We start from the raw sequence: 20,729 nt of genomic DNA on the forward strand, positions 1-20,729 counted from the left end.
GAGACGCAAAAGTTAACATCTCTCGGTTAGGGTATTATTTGGTTTTCGAGACCACTGCTACCCTCCTCTTTATTCCATCGCATCTCCAATTGGAGCGGAGTCCCGGAGTTGGCAGGGAACGCCGGGCTGCTCGATGACCGGCATCCTTCAAGGTACTGTCTTCCTCTTCTTCGACTCTATCCATAGTTTTAATCTGTTCGGTTCTCTCTGTAGGGTTCTGATGGTTCTTCGTGGGTTCATGCAATAAAATAGGGTTTTTAGGTCTTTGGGAGTTTGTCTAGTTCGTTCCCTTTGACTTTACTTCATGAATCACGAAAACTTTGGCGGTGGTGCGCAAAGCGCAAGACTTGTCTGCTTCTTAGCTCTGCTCTATAAATGATATTGTTTTGATCGGGAAACCTAGACCTATTATTTCATTACATTGCCTCTCCTTGGGTGCAGGATTTATGTGTTTTAAGGGTTTTATATCAAAGATTTTAGTTGATCCAGTTCTGCACTGGGAAGAGAGTGAATTTTGCAGGTCCAGTGAGGCTAAGCCCTGGAAATTAGAATGACACGATGATTTAGGAAAGTATAGGTGGTAGTAACCCTAAGTTCTCTATGTCTAATCTTGGTTTCATCTTCACAAATACAGAATTAATAATTTCACGAGCCTGACGAGCAGTATTTTTTTTTAATATTTTTTTCACATTAAAAGCTATGTGTATGATCTTGTGTTTAGGACTCAAACACAAGCACTGAAGACATGGTTTTTATCATCCCATTGCAGTATAAAGTTTGCAGATTCTTAAGCCTGTTGGTGAAGCTCTTCTTATGGCAACAGCAGATGCTGCCCCTGGTTCATTAGGTCCGCAGTATGCACCTGATGATCCGACACTTCCAAAGCCATGGAAAGGTTTGATCGATTCGAACACTGGCTTCTTATACTATTGGAATCCAGAAACTAACATTACACAATATGAGAAACCTGCTGCATCTATTCCTTCACTGCCAACTAGCGCTCCCCCTTCAAACTCCATGCATGAGGTTGCTCCTACTCCCGTGGCTAGTAATTTCCCTCCCAATATCACCATCTCACTTCAATCCTCTCCGCAGATTGCTCAGGAATATGGGCTTCAAACACAGCCACAACAACAGCCTAGCCAGCCATCATTTCAGCAGAAAAGCCAGTTAACTGAGCAGCAGCAGCTGCTGCAGCAGCAACAGCAACAACCACCACCACCACAACAATCACAAGAACCTTCAACTCAACATCTTCAAGTTCAGCATCCTCATGGTCAGCAAGTGCTACTTCAGAATACCCAAATGTCAATTCATCAGTCACATCAATTGCCAATTCACCAGATGGCACCACAAACATCTCAACAGTATTTGCCAATTAATTCACAGGATGGTCCATATCAGCATGTTCCTTATCTCCAAGGGTTGTTGGTGCAACCACCCATGGTTCAACAACAACATGGATTTCAGTTTTCTCACCAACAAGTACAACATTTACAAGGTCCACCAATGACTTATCAGCAGGGGCAGCAACCACAAGGTTCACAAGAGTTGAAAATTCCAAATCAGCAACAGCAGGGTCAGCAAACACTCAGGTCACGGACTCCACCTTCACAAGGATACCAGGTTTTGCATCAGGAGACCCAGCATGCTATACAAGTTGTACAACTACAAAGTCAACAGTCACAGGGTCTTCAGAATGGAAACCAACAGTCACAACAGTCACAAGGGCAGCAACACAGGTTTCAAAGGATGGAAGATGCACTGCATCAGGAGGGAAAACTAGGCATACTTCCCTCGTCTGGTGTTGCATCAGCTGGTCATGGCCTGCCAGATTTGGTTCCTCAGGTGGGTATTCCATCTGGGGTTGGCTACACTTCTCAATCACCTAATCATCTCGGTGGAACTAGTATGCAAAACATTTCACCTTTTGAGGCACGGAATACAGGAATAGAAGCAAATTTTGGGATACAACAACAGAGAGGCACTGCAATTTCAAATCCATCATCTAATCCAATTGTTCGACCTCCGGTAAATGGAAAGACAATGTTTGAAGAGGCCGAACCTGAAATTCCAGGAAATGAATTTTATCCTCCTGCTAAACTGGAAAGATCAATGATGTACCCACATCAACCAAGGCTTGCTGCTCTTCCCATTCCAAAAAACCATTCAGTATGGATTACTTTTTTTTTCCTCCTATTATGTTGTAAAGATTCAACATCGCTCGGCTTTAACCAATCCTAATCTTGTGATCTGGCATCCTTTCTGAATGAAGAGGATTCTAGGACAACACATGTCCGACATTCTTGAAATATTATTCCATTCTAGTTTTTTTGGAAATTCATGCTTTAACTATTCCTTTGACATCTAACTATTTTGATAGCTTAAATAATTTGTTATATCTTTTGGTGATGTGAATTCTAGGAGGATCTTGACTTTCTGAAATCCATTTTCAATAGCATCAGTTAGCTTCTGTAGGCCTTCAGGAGGTTAAGTTATTCTATAGTCTTTATTTATAGACATCTATGTAATTTGAATATGCTTGCTAAGTGACTATTAATCCAGATATAACTTTTGGATTTTTTTTTCCTGCTCAAGCATCATCACAACAATAATGGAATTAATTTCTTTAGATTTGATACCTTTGTTCTTGTTTGTTTGATGGGGATGTAGAAATAGTCCAGTAATTTATTTATACATGCTATACTATTTTCCTTTTCATGTGAAGCTACTATGCTGAGCAGATAGTTGATGCAAGTGATGGACAAGTTTCTTCTTGTACCAGGGTCCAGGTTTTCGTCCTCACTTTGATGGACCAGGTCTCTCAGTTGGAGTGGGCATTAGTTCACAAAATGCACCACCAAATATGCATAATCATACTGCTATTCATAATGCAAGTGTATTGCGGTCTTCGCCAGGAAAGTTGGGCCCATCAGATTTTCACAATGTTTCTGTCGCAGATGCATACAGGAAGCATCACGAAATTACTGCAATGGTATAAAAATGGTGTTAGACCACATTGCATAAGAGATCCCGTCTCAGCATTAAATATTGTGTATTTTAGACAATGTTGTGTGGTTCACAGAAATGTGCAAAATCAGTTAATTGGTGATATACATGTTACCTTCCCCAATTGACTACACATTGATCAAAATCTGGTTCCTAGCTTCTATTTCACTCTATGAGTAGTATGCATAAGTAATGGAGAGCAGACATCATATCTTGTCTCTCATTTTGTTTTACCGTGTTTGATAAGTTGAACTAGTTGGAGTGTCATTTCCATTAGCTTACTTCTGTTTATTATGCGTACTGAATCGCTTAATAATTTTTGTAGCATTACTATTCTTTCAGGGAAATGATGTTCCTCCACCATTCATGACATTTGAAGCCACTGGTTTCCCTCCAGAGATTCTCAGAGAGGTATTTTTTATGGTTTATTCTTAAAAGCTACCATTGTTTTTAGTGAGGTACATATTACCTTGCATAGAATTCATTGGCGAAGTAAGATTACATAGCTGACCTCAAGTAGTTTGGACTAATTCTGCTTTATATATACATACACACATTTATGTATACATATATTTTAACTTTTTTGCCGTGTTTAACTCTTTTCTTTAACTACTTTGTTCTTGTCACTGTCAAAAGAGTACTCCACCATGCTAGATAGGAAAAATGTGTGTAATCTCTTGATAGCGTGTTGTATATCTCTTTGATCCGCCTCAAGTGTTTCATGGTTTAACTAGTGGAGGATCCAGTGGAACACCATGGAAAGTAAGGAGGTGGGCTGAGGGGTGGTGTCAATGCTACTGCTGCTTTGACCGAGGACATAAATGTGCCGGTGTTGGGGGGATGAGATATTTTAAATCCACCAACCAACTCGTGGAGGATGAGATGCCGTATATATGAATTGTTCCCTACGTGTGTCAAGCACATGCTTATGTTTTTACCCTTTCTGTTATTCGACTGGTTTCCTCCTTTGATCTATGCTGATGGGTTGTGCGTCATTGAGGGACGGGAGAGCACAATCTTCTCAGTGGACAGAGTATAGAAACTGGTAAATAAATGCATATCCATTCTATTGCTTTGCTGGTCTAATATGTATATGAATTGGTTGCATTCATCGACCAACATTGGTCATGCATGCTGGCCAATAAGAGAACATTTAACCATAAAAATTCCTCTGACTATTGAATTAAAACATATAATACTGATAACCATTGATAATTGATGGCCATCATTACACCATGTTCTCCTTTGATTCATGTCCTCCACTGCTCGATGTGGATCCCCCACACCACTACTCGCCATTGCCACTTACTGTGTGGGGAGGGGAATTCATTAAGTATGAATTGCATCACTAAGATATCAAAATATCTGTTGGTGAGTATGAAAGCTATTTCTTCATCATCCTATCATTTCATCCTTAGTGCTAGTTGCTGGAGCAGAGACTAAGCTTAGTGAAGCAGCATGCAGTTTGTCCAGTAGGTCATTAATCACTAAAATAAGTAATTTGTCTTTGATTTAAGTGGTGCAGGGTTTCCATGTTCCATTCTGCTTTTGCATTAATTACATCGGAGATGAAAAAGACACAAGTTAAGTCTTATTATACCTTGTTGCAGCATTTCTGCACACTGATGCTTGCTCAGTCTCATCTTACTTTGAAATTGGGTAGTGCTGAGGCCGAATTGCAATTGAATCTGTCTTATCTGTATTATTTGCAAGTATGATCTGGTGAATTTGTTTTCAAGAGGTGCCAGCTTGTGTTGAGTCTCAAACAAGGTTGAGTACTTGCTGATGTAGTCATGTATGTCACAGTGCTTGGTTTGCATGTCCATTTTGTGGATTAATTTGGTGGAGTTGCCAGCCTTGTCGCCTGATGCTTCACTACTCCACATGTTTCCCTGCAGGAAGAAGTTCATGGTCATGGAATCAAAGTCCCATGCAATTGGTTTCAGCGTATGAAGCTAGCGGGCTTCTAAGATTACACTGAAACCATTAAGAGGCAAGAGATTGACGCCAGCTTGCATTAGCTATGCTCCCAATCACGGCTACACTCCTGGGCATCTTCCTGAGCTTTGCAGCTTGTCCTCACTAGTCACAAGCACTGAAATTGCAGCTTGCTGTTCCAGTTCAAGACTGCAGAACTCATGAAGTGTGGGTGCCTTCAGAATCAATGAGCACCCACAGTGTTATGCCCTACAGCGGGGCTTGTATTTACATGGTTTTGGCTGTCAGTTCCCTAAGATAGCATGCAAGGTGGTTTCTGGTATGTTGGATTGATCAGGTAAGCAATCCTTCTTTTACACTCCTTCCATCCAGAAACTTCAGATAGCAAGGGTTTATGGTGTCCACACTTGAAAGTTGGAACAACCCTTTGCGCTCGTCACCTTGCCATTTGTGTGATTCGGGTTCTGCCACCTTGCCATTTGTGTGATTCGGGTTCTGCCACCTTGCCATTTGTGTGATTCGGGTTCTTGATGGTGGTCAGATGAGAACCCACAATGATTGTAGGTAGCAGAGGAGGTCTCTTTGTTAGATTTGGGCAGTTTGTGGTGTCCAAAATGTTTAGCAGTTGAAGCACAAACAAGCAAACCAAGTTTCTTGCTTCGGTGAGGCTCCTTGGTTGCTGCCCTTCAACCTCTACTTGTAGACAAGGATAAAGATTGCTTACAAAAATGTCTACCTCTTTTTCAGTCATTAGGGACCCAGCATATAGTTGAAGTCTTTCAAAATCTTTTGATATGTATTGACCACTTTGTTGTAACTCTGCCATCTTGTTTCTCTTGGTTAGCGGTCTAAAAGTCAGGTGGCATTGGTCTTAATTGAGGCCACATAAAGATCAGGATTGTCCGCTGCAAGCTCGAAGACACACAACTATGCATCATTGATTAGATAGAAATACACGATGTTCTTCTCTTTCTTTGGTATCCATGGAAAAGTAGTGTTCATATCCGCTGATTCAATAGTTCGGACCCTTCAACCTTCATGCACCCATAAAATCTTCATTGACTAGTAATTCTTGATCTTGTGAATGACTTCCTTTGGATGATTAGTTAGCTTCTGCAATAACAGTTTCTCTCTTTACTAAGATCCTGAACAAGATAATCTATCTATTTACAGTAAAAGTTGCTTTTCACAGCAATTAAATACCCCTTCTTGCGACATCACTCTTGAAATAAGAGTGTAGAGGATGGGAAATTATGTGTGCATTCAGACAGAACCTTCTTGTTCCATAATTTTATGACAGAATATGGGTGAGACTAATTGAGACATACTCTTGACTCAGGTATATGCTTGGTTTGCTTGTTGAAATCCAGTGAAGGGCTTGCTCAAATTCCAGTCCACATATAACTTTGGGTTGGGTGCATCATCTACTGCATACATCCATGTTTCTATAAAAATAATCTAACTCTACTGGCAATTTTTTGAAATATGCAATGTAGAGCTGATAATGGTTTCATCTCTGTGGTTTGTTGCTTTTATGCAACACTATTTTGTGATTGTAGAATTGATGAAGGTTAAAATGGAAGAAAAACCCCTGGATTATTTTGAATTTCTACTAGATGAAATCCTTGTTACTAATGTAGATGATTGTGAAACCATACCATGATTTTCAAATGTACATCAATGATAAGAAAAGGATGCTGAGAATGGTCATGTTTCCTCAAATAACAATATCTTCAAGTTGTTCTTGAAGTTATAATAATATATCCAAAGCTACCATGAGGGTGGCAGTGTCTTGTAGTATTTCACAACTTATGGCAAACACCTTAAAATGCATTTGTGATGATGCCTCCTTTGAGAGGGTTTTATTTTGGGCCCAGGTCTACACTGAATGTATATAGCGTTGGATCTGTATGGGCCTACTATGTTCTGCCACAAGGGGAATCTATAAGTTAAATTGAGTTTCTTTGCTTAGGTTATAGTTGTGATTTTACATATGGGAATGGTGTTGGATTGTATGACCTGCATTAAATGCTGGATCATTTCTATAGAGGTGTACTGAATCAAAATGAAGTCATAACATTAACTGATTATATTCAGTTGACAAATATTAGGTTTGATAAAGATTTTCTTTATCAAGTGTTGGTAAGTTAGAGTATGTATGTATATACCCTTGATGTTTTTAACATGAAGTCATGGCCATCAAGCCTTTGTTTGTCCCCAGCATTTGGGGATATATGAATCAGGGACTTTAAATTTAACTGTGATAATGCCACGTAATGGTTGTTTTACATGTTATTTTTCTTAATTGCTTTTCAGATGCATCTGGCTGGATTTTCATCTCCAACACCAATACAAGCACAAACATGGCCTGTTGCTTTACAGAACAGGGACATAGTTGCAATTGCCAAAACTGGTTCAGGCAAAACACTAGGTTATCTTATACCTGCATTCATTCATCTGAGATGTTGCCGAAATAATCCTCAGTTTGGACCAACTGTATTGGTTTTGGCTCCAACTCGGGAGCTTGCTTCTCAAATACAAGATGAGGCTCTTAAATTTTGCCGCTCTTCAAGGATTTCTTGTGCAGTAAGTTTTTTTTTTCCCTTTGCAATCCCAGTAAATTAGATGTTGCTCATGTTTTCTGATTCATTATCTGTAATGTTTTATCATACAAAATACTGCCCCATCAAAGAAGAATTCTTGATAAATCATTTAAGTAGTTCATTGATTGCATGAATCACATAGTTATACTTTTAGCCTTTTCTCCATTTATCCAATGCATATCATATTTTGCAGGCATAGTTTACTTGTGTATCTTGTGAATGCATTCTATTTGCATTTTAAATTCTATATTTAACTGATTTCTTGACAAGAATTTCTGGAACCATCGATGACTGACATATAGTCCTTTGAACAAATTTCCTTATTATGATGAATCAATTACTGTGTATGTCTTATTTAATTTTTTTTATGCTTTGATAATTGGTGTTGGATTTCATCTTATTATTGTTTTAGTGCTTATATGGAGGAGCTCCAAAAGGTCCTCAACTGAAAGAGATTGAACGAGGAGCAGATATTGTAATTGCAACTCCGGGTCGCCTCAATGATTTCCTTGAGATGAAGAAAATCAGCTTCCGTCAAGTTTCCCTTCTGGTTCTTGATGAAGCTGACCGCATGCTTGATATGGGTTTTGAACCACAAATTATGAAGATTGTGAATGAGATCCCTCCTCACAGGCAAACTCTTATGTATACGGCAACTTGGCCAAAGGAAGTGAGAAAAATAGCCAATGATCTGTCGAAGAATCCAGTTCAGGTGAATATTGGCAATGTTGATGAACTTGTTGCAAACAAGTCAATCACTCAGGTAAACATAGTAATTTAATATCTTCTTCTAGTCTTTTTCTGCAAGCTTCTGTTTATTTCTGTTTTTCTTATTTCGTTAGAGAATTGCATAATTATTCATAAACAATTGTCTGGATGGTAAGCTTGTTTGTTGATTCCCATAATAATTCTGTATTTTACTTTAGTTCTTGAGTTGTCTTTTGAAGATATTTATATATTGTTTTCTCCTGAGTTACAGTTAACCTTAGATTAGTTTTTAATATTTGGTTTCTCTTGGTTTTTTTTTGTGAATTTGACTTCCCTATTTTGATCCTCTGGAACACTAAATGTTTAGTATATCTACCCTTTTCTTTGTTTTATTGATAGCCAAATTTACATCTCATTTTGATTCAGCATATAGAGGTTGTTGCCCCAATGGATAAACAGAGGCGCTTGGAACAGATTCTTGGAACTCAGGAACGTGGATCTAAGATCATTATATTCTGTTCAACAAAGAGGCAGTGTGATCAGCTGGCCCGTAGTCTAGGGCGAGCATTTGGTGCTATTTCCATTCATGGTGACAAATCTCAAGGTGAAAGGGATCATGTTCTATCCCAATTCCGTACTGGCAGAGCTCCAATTCTAGTTGCCACCGATGTTGCTGCCAGGGGACTTGATATCAAAGACATCAGGTGGGGCCTTTTTTCAACTTAATGGTACTATTTTAATTCTTCTTCTGTTAAATTTTGTATATTCTATGTAACTGCCTTAGATTTGTCTCAAGATGACCATTTGTTCTTTTGTCTTTGTAAATCCGTAGGTTTTACTGCATGTCCGCATGTTCTCAAATCTTTTTTTTTCTCCATTACTTTTTCTTTAGTGCTCCAGTGGCCCTAGTCAGTTCTGATTTGGGTTTTGTTGTTGGCTCAACCTCTCTTGTACAAATAATTGAATGGTAAAACGTTGGTACATGGAAAGGTTGAGAAATTTTACCAGTGTACTCCATCAATGTTTATTTTGAATTTCAGTTTTATTGATATGCCCCACACATTGGTATATAGTAAGGATGTTAATGTCAGTTTTAACTTGGTTTAGATAATTTCCATGGAGTATTATCGTATCACATGGTAAATTATATCACCACTTAGGATATTGCATGGATCTTCCGATTTAAAGATTGCTACACTAGTTCTTCATTGTTTGCTTTGTCAATGTATGATTATTTTTAACAGAATACTTCATTCTTAAGCTCATCCATATGTCAATTTTTCTTAATAATAAAGGTGGATGATGTCAAAAGTAAAGAGATCCTTTGGGCCAACAAACTTGTTTGGAAAAGCTATAGTTTTGAGTTTACAAACATTGGTTGACATTTGCCTTTCTTTATTATGTGTTTCAGGGTAGTTATCAATTTTGACTTTCCTACTGGGATTGAGGACTATGTTCATAGGATTGGAAGGACAGGGAGGGCTGGTGCTACAGGTGTAGCATATACATTCTTCACTGACCAAGATTGGAAGCATGCTGGTGATCTTGTAAAAGTTCTTGAAGGTGCCAATCAGCGAGTTCCTCTTGAGATTCGTGAGATGGTTGGTCGTGGTGGCCCTCTGCTGTCCAGGTCTCGTAATGAACCCAATCGTTGGGATACAGGTGAAGGCAATGGTGGTGGTGGTGGTGGTAGGTGGAATGCTAGAGGTGGGCGCGGAGGTGGGCGCGGTGGCAGCATGAGGGATGGTCCTGGTGGCTTTGGTGGGCGTGGCAGTGACATGATGAGGGATGGTCCTGGTGGCTTTGGTGGGCGTGGTGGGAGGCAAGATTTCTTTGGTGGTCGTGGGCCTAGAGGTCGTGGGTTTGGTGTGCCAGGTGGACATGGAGGTCGGGATCGGTATGAATGGAGTCCACATGATCGAAGCCTAAATTCGGATGGATGGAAGCGTTATGATGGGCATAATAGGGGATTTGGAGAAAGGAGAAGGGAGAGAAGTTATAGCCGTAGTCCAGAGATGGTTCGGACATGGGGTTATGATAGAAGCAGAGGCAGAAGTAAAAACAGGAGTCCAAGCCGCAGTTGGAGTCGGAGTCAGAGTTGGTCATCAAGAAGCAGAAGCAGGAGTAGGAGTAGGAGTAGGAGTAGGAGCCGTGAGAGGGTTAAGAGGCCTAGTGGCTGGGACTCTACTCCCGCTACTGGTCTCTTTGTAACACCAGGTCATGAACCTCCAACTAATCTTGGTGTAGCTGCAGCTGAAGCTCCACATGTTACTGGACCGGCAGATGCACTTGCACCTTCACGGCCTGAACCCAATTCAATTGGCTCAGGGCCTATGTTGCCGATATCATCTGGATATGATAATGGATCTTTATCGAGAAATGAACTGCCAGGACAATTTCCAGGGCCGGACAGTGGGAGCCTCAGGGATGTCAAGCACCTCAACTAGTACTGAGTAGTTAGTCATTGAGCTACGAATGGATTGTGTTGAATTGTGACCCCTATGGGGTTTCCTGCAGTTTTTTTTATTGCTACTGGAAAAATTCACTTTGTATACTAAAAGTCATTTTTTGATAGGTTTAGTGGAGGAATCCTCACGGCATTTTTGTTGTCGGAAATGTAAGATCGCATGTGTTATTTTTATTTTTGTTTTCTTGTATAAACTGATTTTAGCTGATTATTATTGAACGCCCTACTAGGATTGTTCTGCCCATCACTATTAATTAATTCTTGTGGCTGTTTGTTTATTCCTTAAATTATTTGCACCTAGTGCTTTGCGACAGGAAAAAAACAAATCAAGCAATTCATTTGGTTGTTAAGGTGGATTCAGACTCTAGATTTTGCGAAAACGTAAGATCCAGTTAATGGGGACCAGATATGGAATAAAAAAAAATGATGCAATTGGATAGTGCCTGCATGATTTTGCATTATCTTATTAAGACTTGATTGCTTAAACAGATTGTCAAGGTAGTATATTCTAGTGATGAACGTTGCAATGCAAAATTTTATGCAATTTCCACTAAATTTTCACCAATGTTTGTTCTAAGAAAAATATTTTTTCGCAACACCAAAATTAAATTTATTGCGAAGTGAAGGGAACATTAAGGATCAATTTTACTCTGAAAAATATAGATCGATTACATTAACCGTCTCTCTAATATTAATTCCACGGATATAAAAGAAAATACATATAAATGCACAAATGATGGTGAGATAAATCACAGATCGTCAGTTTTTGAAAATCGACGTCTAATCGTTACGTCAAAAATATCATACGCCCATCATCTATACTACGCTAGGGGAGGCTGACCAATTTACTCTAAAGAATGGATGGAAAAGTAATGGCTCATTTTTATGCAAAAGATTGATCGTGAAAAACCAAAAAAAAAAAAGCAAAAAGGAAAAGGAAATTCATGATAAAAGGAAAAGAAAGGGGTGAATAATCATGGGCAGGCTGAAAGCTCGGCCAAGCAAACTCAGCGAGCTCATGAGCAGACAAACTCTACGAGCTTGGGAACAAGTCGCGCAAGGAGCTCGATATCACAAATCTGTCAATTTCATTCAATTTAATTATTTACATCGCAGATAACTGACAGTTAATGAGCTGAAACAATCAACATGGAAATATAAAGGGTGTAATAAGGCATAATACAGTGAAGCCGTAGAACTTTTAATGTTTATAAACAGATGAATATGTTTTAAACAAATTATCCTGTGAGATGAATTTATCCAAATGTTTTCTCACTGCTGTAGCACATGTAAAGAAACCCATCTTCATCTTTGTATGATTCATACATCGAATCCATGATGGCAGCTACAAGAAAGTCCAATTTGAAATAAACACAGTTTTTTAAGGAAAAAAAAAAGATGATAAAGAATGTGAAGAAATGTAGTACCTGTTTGAGGCAAAGTATTATTAACAAACACAAAAAGTGCTTTCCCAGCCGCAAGACGCAGCCTCCTACTTAACACGTGAATGAACTGCCCAACTGACATATCTCGAGGAACCAAATATCTACATTATAACAAATCAGTACGGTTATTACATTGCTGAACTGGTTGTGCAAAATGAAAATAAAAACATACTATTGATGTGCATTATCAAGCATGAATTTGCTAGTCTTTACAACATGAAATTCATTCAGATGTGCATATTACTGCAATTCAAGAAAAGAGTTTCCAACATGTCAAAACAGGTAAGAGGTTCTACTCTGCCAGTTGATGCCTATGTTGAAGATTGCCAACAATCAAGATCTCGTTGATCTTGGATTTACACACAGGGTCACCCCGAGGCTACCAATCCTAGTCACTGATCTCGGAGAATAGGAAAGGAGTTGAGAATCAAAGTCTCAAGAAAATACAAAGTATCTGATTTAAATCATTATTGTTCCATGCAGAAGAATATAGCCCAAAGTACCAAAGATAAGTAATCGACAGAGTTTTCTTTTGGTGTTCTATCAAGTATTTCACTGCTGTAGAGAATCCCAAAGTTGAAGTTGAAACTTACTTTTTCTTCTCCAACTCCGGAAGATTGCTCCCGGAAAACTTCTCCACAATAACCTAGTAAAGAAAAGGAGAAAAAAGAAACACCATGAAAATGGTAGATCTATTTCATAAAATATAACCTTTGTCAAAGCATGTAAAGATTAAAAAACACCACTTATGCTGCATTTTAAATTTAAATATAAATGCAGAAGCAGCAGCAAGAAAACTAACAATGGAATATCATCTTTTGTGACCACAATTACGGATCGCTTGGTTAATATAACATCCTCATCAGTCTTACTGACAAGGAAATTACAACAAATAATTGATCATCTCCTCTTTAATGTTTCTCTCATGCAAGGTGTTAAACTATCTAAGATTATCGATAGGACATTCTTATCTAGAACAAGATATGCAAGGTGAGAAATCAAAAAGTAATGGGTGAACGAAAAAAGTGTTAACTGAGGAACCTCAATTAAAAATTAAAACCAGTGACCTACATATAATCTGCAAATTAAACAATGAAGTCTGATGTACTTCCACACCTGACATTTTCAAGTAGAGAGAAATGGTAGCACCACTTCAAAAAATTGGTGTTTTATTGGACAGTTAAAATGGAAAGAGACGTTCTCTGTGCTGAATTGAGAGGTAAAAAACCAATTTATACAAAGAAAAAAATAACAATTCATCTATATTATAACTCAACACAATAACTGGTGACTAAACAAGCCACAACTACCTATTCTAACAAATCTAATAGACTAAATCATTATACAAAAATATGGCCACCTTAGGTGCTTGCGAGTATGCTCCATCCATTGGTGGTATGTGTATTTCTGATTTTAGTATTATATTACTTTGCAATAATTACCTAACATCATTCTTATTAACTCATAGTATGATGTCTCAACTAGTTTTTTCATTATTTTACCGCCATAATCATGAGAACACAATTGCAACAGCAAGCATGAGTCTGAGCAGCACAGAACCTACATGCTATAGTAAAGTACCACTCGAGCCTACACCTTTTTGGGTCCAACATGACTCTCCTAAAGCTATGTTTAATTTTCTTGAGGAATACTTGAAGCAGGCCTAGTATCTTCGCGAGTAAGAAGCTCGTTTCAGTAGCATATGAGACTGATTAGTAAACCAAAATCTAATTATACAATGAAAAAAAGCTATTTCTAGATCGCAACACCACATCAAGAAGCATATTCCATAGTCAATTTGTGTTTTTCCAGTAGGGCATTCTTTTGTACAAAAAATTACAGTTCTTCCTAGAAAATAGCAGGTTTAGAAGAACGTTCAAAAACCATTCTTTTTTTTTTTGCCTCTAAACTAGCATAAAGGAGAAATAAATTGGTATATACTAGGAAATAATGTTCGTCGCTTCTCAAGAACATCACAAGGCAGGTATTTACAAATAAAAACATAAAGTACTCTTCCCGAACCTTCAGAAAACAAGATACTTAAATGAAATTAGACAATCACACAAGATTTCTCTCGATAAAGGGGAAATTTTTAAAAACAACTCTCAACAATCCAATGGCAAACAAGAAGTGCAAATAGGATTACCGGAACTCGATCGGGATACTTGGCGACCATTTCCTTGGATTCCTGGAGCCGCTCCTCTGCAAATACGGTGGAAGATCAAATATCGGAGGGAAAAAAAAAAAGTAGACTTCGAGATTAAGGACAAACCGAAGGTAAATTCTTGTTTGAAAGGCCTGATGTGCTTCATGGCGTCAAAAAACAAAAAGGATTGGGATTAGGGTTTCGGTCGATGAGCAGGCGCGGCTTGCTCGTGACAACCCGTTCGTTCCCTTTTAAGCCACGCCTTCGAATTCCACAAATCAGAAGGCAACGATTCACGAAGGTGCCGTTTATCCTTATAATTCCTAACGATCGTTATCCTATTAATATTTTCAATATAAATAATAAAATATATTTTTAACAATTATTAAAAAGTTGAAATTACTGAGAGAGAGGATCATTACGATGTTCCGTGCTTTCTTTGTTGTATCCGATCGTAGCCGGTCAGCAGAATGAACCTGGATAGCACGTGGGTCCAAGTGGGGACTGGTGAGGCCGAATAACCGGGAACAGCCCAAGTGCCGGTGGCGGCTGAGAGTTTTCGCCATGGCCATCTGGATTGTGGAATGCTTTAAATACACCGAAGCGGGGGTTCCTGATCCTCCACGTTCGAAGGCCCTCCTTCTTCCTCCCTTCGTAGCGCCGCCTCGATCTTTCGATTGGGTGAGCAGATCTCTCTTCTGCTCTCATTTACATTTTCCGTTCTTTCTTTTCTTGTTTATTTTGCCTAAGTTTCGTTCCTATGCTCGTTATATTTTTTTAATGATCAGTGGATCTTGCCGCTTTTAGTTGTTTGCCCGAGATTTCAGTAGTTGAATTAGAATATTTTTGGTTTCAATGGTTCTGGAGTCCATTTTTCGTGATGATGCTTGGTGTTTTATAGATCTAGGAAGATCTTGATTGCTTCGAGTTAATATCTTAGTTATATCGGTTTATGCGAAATGCTCCTTCTGTGGGAGTCATATACCGAGTTATACATTCTTTTCTCCTTTTATTTTGCAGTAGGATTTAATTCATAGCATATCGGTATTCGCTCCTTTCTCCTCCATAATTTATTTCTTGGAAGATTTTGGAAACAAGGAATTTTTGGTAAAAATCGTTGTAGTTTCCTACTGTGGTGTTCTCGTTATAAGTTCCTAATTTACTGCTATCAATGTGATGTAGACATTGTTTACAGAATTACTTGGACGCTTTAAGTCAGGCAGTCCTGTTTTTGTTTACCCTCAAGTATATATGCGCTATTGAATGGCCAGTCTGGTTTTGTTTCGTAACCTCTATTTGTTTGCTTAGATCTGGATTGGGATACCTACCTACTGGGTATTATTGAAGTCGAGGAAAACTTAGATCTGTTAATGTATCCAACTTAAAAAGCTTGACCATAATTCCAATTAGAATGACGAACAAAAGAGCTTGCTATTATTTTGCTAGTCTCATTACTATGTATGTAAGCTGGACAGTAACAAACCTCATAAACATTGTTAAGTTGGTACGTTTATCTCTAGGCTTGTTCAAATATCAAACATTGAAGAGATATGTAGTGTTTGTAAATTAACTCTCATTCTTCGCATATCTTTTATTCTTATATAAAGGGAGTTAAATGAAATTTATATTATAAATGTACTTTAAACAAATACAATGTTTGCTAATGGTGATGAATTAAATATTACATTTGATATACCATCTAGGTACACCATTAATATATAGTGAGCTTACATGTCTCTTTTAAACAAAATTTTCATTTTTGTTACGAAGCTTGCTGCTTTGGTGAATACAATCGTAAATGTTTGTTTATGATTTCATTTTATTTTTGTTTGTTCGATGCCTGGACTATCTTGTTCTGCTTCATCCCTAATTCAGGAGTGGGGAATTTGATGGATGAATTACTTTGGGAATAGGCCTTTAGTAAAGCTCTTTAAACTTGTATTTACTACTTTAAAATTTTGAGGGAGCTGTTTAATAAGCTTTGTTATCAAAATGTTCTTTATAAACATACCTTTAGTTCTTTTAATTTTGTTTTGGAGCTGTTTAATAAGTTCTTCATTATCAATACTTCTCTAATCATGACTTTGGCACTAGTTGTGCTCGGTAAGATTTGGTTTCATTATAGTTTGCAACTCCTACATATTCCTTTTCCTCTATTAGGAGATGCATACTTTCACTAGAATTACTGCAGTATTATTAGCACACTGAGTTTTCTTAAAGTTACTCTCTTCCTGACGAAGGTAGGCCATTATAATTATGTATACTTTGAGTCTAACAAAAGTATCCTGAGTAATTTAGTATCTTCTATGTTGACCCGACTTTAGGTAAAATGGAGGACACCTTCCTTTTCACCTCTGAATCTGTCAATGAAGGACACCCTGACAAGCTTTGTGATCAGATTTCTGATGCAGTTCTTGATGCCTGTCTTGAACAAGACCCTGACAGCAAGGTTGCTTGTGAGACATGCACTAAGACTAACATGGTCATGGTTTTTGGTGAGATCACCACCAAGGGCAGCATTGATTATGAGAAGATTGTCCGCAGGACTTGCCGCTCAATTGGATTTACATCCAATGAGGTAGGGCTTAATGCTGATCACTGCCAGGTGCTTGTAAACATCGAGCAGCAGTCTCCTGACATTGCCCAAGGTGTTCATGGGCACTTCACTAAGCGCCCCGAGGAGATAGGAGCTGGTGACCAGGGACACATGTTTGGCTATGCAACAGACGAGACTCCTGAGCTGATGCCTTTGAGCCATGTCCTTGCTACTAAGCTTGGTGCACGCCTCACTGAAGTCCGCAAAAACGGGACTTGCTCCTGGTTGAGACCTGATGGCAAAACCCAAGTCACAGTCGAGTACCGCAATGATCATGGAGCTATGGTTCCTCTCCGCGTCCACACTGTCCTCATCTCCACCCAGCATGATGAAACTGTCACTAACGATGAGATTGCTGCTGACCTCAAGAAGCACGTCATCAAACCTGTCATCCCTGAGCAATATTTAGATGAAAAGTCTATTTTCCACCTCAATCCCTCAGGTCGCTTTGTGATCGGTGGGCCTCATGGAGATGCTGGCCTTACTGGTCGTAAGATCATCATCGACACATACGGTGGTTGGGGAGCCCATGGTGGTGGTGCCTTCTCTGGCAAGGACCCAACCAAGGTTGACCGCAGCGGTGCTTACATTGCAAGGCAGGCAGCTAAGAGCATTGTGGCCAGCGGACTAGCTCGTCGTTGCATCGTCCAAATCTCTTACGCAATTGGTGTCCCTGAACCTCTATCTGTGTTTGTTGACACTTATGGCACTGGGAAGATCTCTGATAAGGAGATACTGAAGCTTGTGAAGGAGAATTTTGATTTCAGGCCTGGGATGATTATCATTAACCTGGACTTGAAGAGAGGTGGCGGTGGCAGGTTCCTCAAGACTGCAGCGTACGGTCACTTTGGCAGGGATGATCCTGACTTCACCTGGGAGGTAGTTAAGCCCCTCGCATGGGAGAAGCCAGACGTTAATTAGATTACTATAATCTGTTCTAGTTGTTACACATACTATAAACTGCCAAAATCTGATCCTGAGGGCCTTCTTGTTAGCTAGCTTAGATGATGCTTCGTACTCCTATCCATTATGCTTTCGCCATCACAATTCACATCTGTTGTCAAGTGCTCTTTTTTGGATCATTTTGTACTTTCTCTTATAGCCAATCGCCATACATTTTCTTTTTAATTTTTGTTTCGCCTGTCCCTTTGTCAAATTGTCAAACTACCCTCAATGTTATGGAATTCATTACCATTGCAGGGAAATCTCAATGCTAAATAATAATTGAATTATCACTGTATTCAGTTTCAATTTCCAATCACAATACGACTTTGGAAATTTTGACCGCGTATATATATATCCAATAACAGAGCACTCGAGATGGTGGATGGTGATGGTGCCTAGCGCTACCCCTAACAAAATCCCATTTGGCTCTAAGATGAGCTAGAATATTTGGGATTGAACTGTCGTTCAATGTTTTACGTCTGATTCTTTAAAGGGTCTTTGCTCTTCAGAAAATATCTTTTTTAAATAATATTGCATTATTCTATATATCTATACTAATAATAGTTGATCCTGTCCGAATGCTGAGTCGACGGACACTGGGGACGTGTCACGTTTCGCTGTCTCCGACTAGTGGTGCAGCTCTCCGGCGAACCTACAAAGAAGCCGAGCCGGGAGGGGTTTCTCGGCGACGGCCCTCCGATGCTCAAGTCAGGCAACGAGAGAGGCAGCGTAATGTGGTTATAGTAAAGAGTTGCGCATACCTTCATCGACATCTGGGGGTTCTTATAAAGGACCCCGGGGAAGCGCGGGCATGCTTCCCGATGCGTGCATGCTTTCCCAAACATACCTTAACGAGCATGTGTCAGTAAAGTACCTCTGGCGCTATTCCGTAATCGTCCGAGCATATCCCGGATGTGACGGTGGAAGCTTCCACCGTATGATCTTGAGGATGATGTTATCCTCTGTCTCCTTTGTCCTCTTGCGTTCTCTGTCTGTTCTAAGGCCGAGCGGATCGGCCGCTCGGTGGGCATATCACTCTGCCTCGGTCGTATGCTCGAATTAGATTGCTCCTGCCTTGTGCACCCGCCGAACGGACATCCTGATCGGCCCTTGAAACCTTTTTACCTTTGAGCATCGGAAATCCGACCCCTAGTCGATTGTCTTTCATTCGGCGAGGGATTCAAGGCCGGTCGGCCCCGCTATGTCCGGTCGGTCGCCCTGCTTCTCCCCGGTCGGCCGGGTCTCCGGGTTGGATCTCTTGACCTTTGACCTCCACGTACTATTGATCTTTCGCCCACGAGGGTCTCTCGTCTTTATCACCGGATCGATAGTGTTGAAAATTTTTTAATTCTATATTTTAGAAAATCCTTGCGGGTATATAATAAATTAAATAAATAATAGACATTGCTCGTATAGCGTATCTTCAACTCTTTTGAGCCACCATGGATCTTTCATGCTTTTGAGCGTAGTCTGCCGACACCTTTATCATTCTTACCGTAAAAAGTTTTCCTTATATTATTTTAAAGTGCTCCTTTCTTTCCCAAACTGTTTAGTCTATGGCTCTAGTTGAGTCGTTGGATATCCAATAAGTAAATCTTTAGATTAAAAAAACATTAATTCATCTTTTTAAACAAATAAAATTCGACGACGGCATACCTTATCGCTCGCTCGGAGAATAGAAGTGGAAATGTGGAATATCCAATCCCAATTCTGGTACAGAAGTAGGTACGGATGGCTGCCCGTCAAAAGAAGATATGGTTCGTGTTCTGTTTGTTCGACGAATAAACAACTTCCATCCACCTATACAGTCCTTCTTTACTCCATATTACCAATTTTCATCAGATTGTGACCGTCCATGAAAATCTAACGGCCAGTAGACCTTGGTTCTAGTCAATCTTTCCCACGTGCCAACCCCCTAGACTAGTCAACAGCACAGCTCATATTTTATCATGCGACCCAATTCGCAGCTCTTAACTTTACCGCCTCACTTGCCGGCCTCCTAATGAACCCCATGTAAGCCAATGTGAATGTGGCCTGTCGTCGTTTTGGGTAGCAATCGGGGTTCAGTTTCCAGTGAAAGTAACAAAATGGCAATCTCATCACGGTGACGGCACATGCCACTGGCAGACTTTAAAAGCGATGGCCGTCCTTCGCTTCATTTGGGACTTCCATCTCATCTCCGCTCGCTTATCCTGCGCGCCACCTGCTATCGTGCGCGCCGCCGCTGGAACCTCGTCTCTTTCTTTCAGAGTCTGGTGAGCTTTCTTCTCCACAGCTTAATTTCTTCAGTTTCCGGTCAACTAAGGGTTTCTTTGTCCCTATTCCATCTTCTCAATAGGGGTTTTAGGAGATCAAAATAACTCATATGTGGATGGTGTGAATATTAAATGAACCGGATTGTTTTAATTTCGTAAAGATTCGATGAAATATACTCGCCGTAGTGCTTTTATTGAAAAACAAAAGTTCTTAGAAATAGACCGTTTAAGTTTGCTTGTTTTAGCTTGGAAGTGTTTGTAGTCATCGACAATGTGACTATAGCAACAAAGAACAAGTAAAATTATATTAAAATCTCTCTTTGAGCCTTATCGGGGCATGTGACTCTCCAAAGAGCAGCAATTTTAAGAATGAAGAGAACTCGTCTATGCTAAAATTGTTGACCTCAATCTGTGCTACAATGAACAATAAAAGAAACTCCATTGTGAATTGGTTTATCTGTTAAGAACCCCTTGAACTTTCCATTGATTATAGTTCTTGCTGCATTTTCAATTGTCGTTTCTCTTTTCCAGAGCTAAAAGCAATTATTTCAAGATAAGTGCAGCTGCATTTGAGTGAAACAATCATGTGCTTCAGTTGTTTTAGGAAGCCCAACGTC

The 20,729-nt window shown here is 39.5% G+C and overlaps 3 protein-coding genes and 1 long non-coding RNA gene across 5 annotated transcripts in view; 2 read left to right on the forward strand and 2 right to left on the reverse strand.

Moving 5' to 3' along the window:
• Positions 1-10,969, forward strand: LOC122012286 (DEAD-box ATP-dependent RNA helicase 46-like). Of its 2 annotated transcripts, none has more exons than XM_042568771.1 (9): positions 1-152; positions 770-1,026; positions 1,096-2,172; positions 2,786-2,995; positions 3,352-3,420; positions 7,264-7,533; positions 7,963-8,313; positions 8,685-8,962; positions 9,670-10,969. In XM_042568771.1, exons 2-9 carry the CDS (start codon positions 814-816, stop codon positions 10,703-10,705), a joined length of 3,504 nt encoding a protein of 1,167 aa, XP_042424705.1. In that variant the 5' UTR covers positions 1-152; positions 770-813; the 3' UTR covers positions 10,706-10,969. The 2 variants fall into 2 exon arrangements, with proteins under 2 accessions (XP_042424705.1, XP_042424706.1); XM_042568772.1 differs by having other exon boundaries at positions 10-152; positions 722-1,026.
• The window catches only part of LOC122012292, a 23,860-nt gene continuing 8,422 nt past the window's right edge, over positions 5,292-20,729 (reverse strand). The window contains exons 2-3 of the long non-coding RNA XR_006120177.1: positions 5,419-5,449; positions 5,292-5,387 (exon numbers count right to left, since the gene is read on the reverse strand). This is a non-coding gene — a long non-coding RNA (uncharacterized LOC122012292). The remainder of the gene's footprint in view (positions 5,388-5,418; positions 5,450-20,729) is intronic.
• LOC122012291 (autophagy-related protein 8i-like) lies at positions 11,797-14,626 on the reverse strand. The gene is made up of 5 exons (XM_042568777.1): positions 14,443-14,626; positions 14,317-14,372; positions 12,764-12,816; positions 12,153-12,271; positions 11,797-12,070 (listed from the first exon to the last, which is right to left on the reverse strand). The coding sequence occupies exons 1-5, from the start codon at positions 14,480-14,482 to the stop codon at positions 11,982-11,984; spliced, it is 357 nt and encodes a 118-aa protein (XP_042424711.1). The 5' UTR covers positions 14,483-14,626; the 3' UTR covers positions 11,797-11,981.
• On the forward strand, positions 14,874-18,040 carry LOC122012288 (S-adenosylmethionine synthase-like). The gene is made up of 2 exons (XM_042568775.1): positions 14,874-14,997; positions 16,641-18,040. The coding sequence occupies exon 2, from the start codon at positions 16,646-16,648 to the stop codon at positions 17,831-17,833; it is 1,188 nt and encodes a 395-aa protein (XP_042424709.1). The 5' UTR covers positions 14,874-14,997; positions 16,641-16,645; the 3' UTR covers positions 17,834-18,040.

Source organism: Zingiber officinale, chromosome 8A, assembly GCF_018446385.1.
Source record: "Zingiber officinale cultivar Zhangliang chromosome 8A, Zo_v1.1, whole genome shotgun sequence".
In the NCBI taxonomy this organism is placed as follows: Eukaryota; Viridiplantae; Streptophyta; class Magnoliopsida; order Zingiberales; family Zingiberaceae; genus Zingiber; species Zingiber officinale.

Coding starts and splice junctions, on each gene's coding strand:
- LOC122012286 (XM_042568771.1), top strand. CDS start 814: ATGGCAACAGCAGATGCTGCCCCTGGTTCATTAGGTCCGCAGTATGCA. Junction 1,027..1,095: donor CTTCAAACTCCATGCATGAG/GTTGCTCCTACT, acceptor TCCTCTCCGCAG/ATTGCTCAGGAATATGGGCT. Junction 8,963..9,669: donor CTTGATATCAAAGACATCAG/GTGGGGCCTTTT, acceptor TATGTGTTTCAG/GGTAGTTATCAATTTTGACT.
- LOC122012291 (XM_042568777.1), bottom strand. CDS start 14,482: ATGAAGCACATCAGGCCTTTCAAACAAGAATTTACCTTCG. Junction 14,373..14,442: donor CAAACAAGAATTTACCTTCG/GTTTGTCCTTAA, acceptor CCGTATTTGCAG/AGGAGCGGCTCCAGGAATCC. Junction 12,817..14,316: donor AGTATCCCGATCGAGTTCCG/GTAATCCTATTT, acceptor TTTCTTTACTAG/GTTATTGTGGAGAAGTTTTC.
- LOC122012288 (XM_042568775.1), top strand. CDS start 16,646: ATGGAGGACACCTTCCTTTTCACCTCTGAATCTGTCAATGAAGGACAC.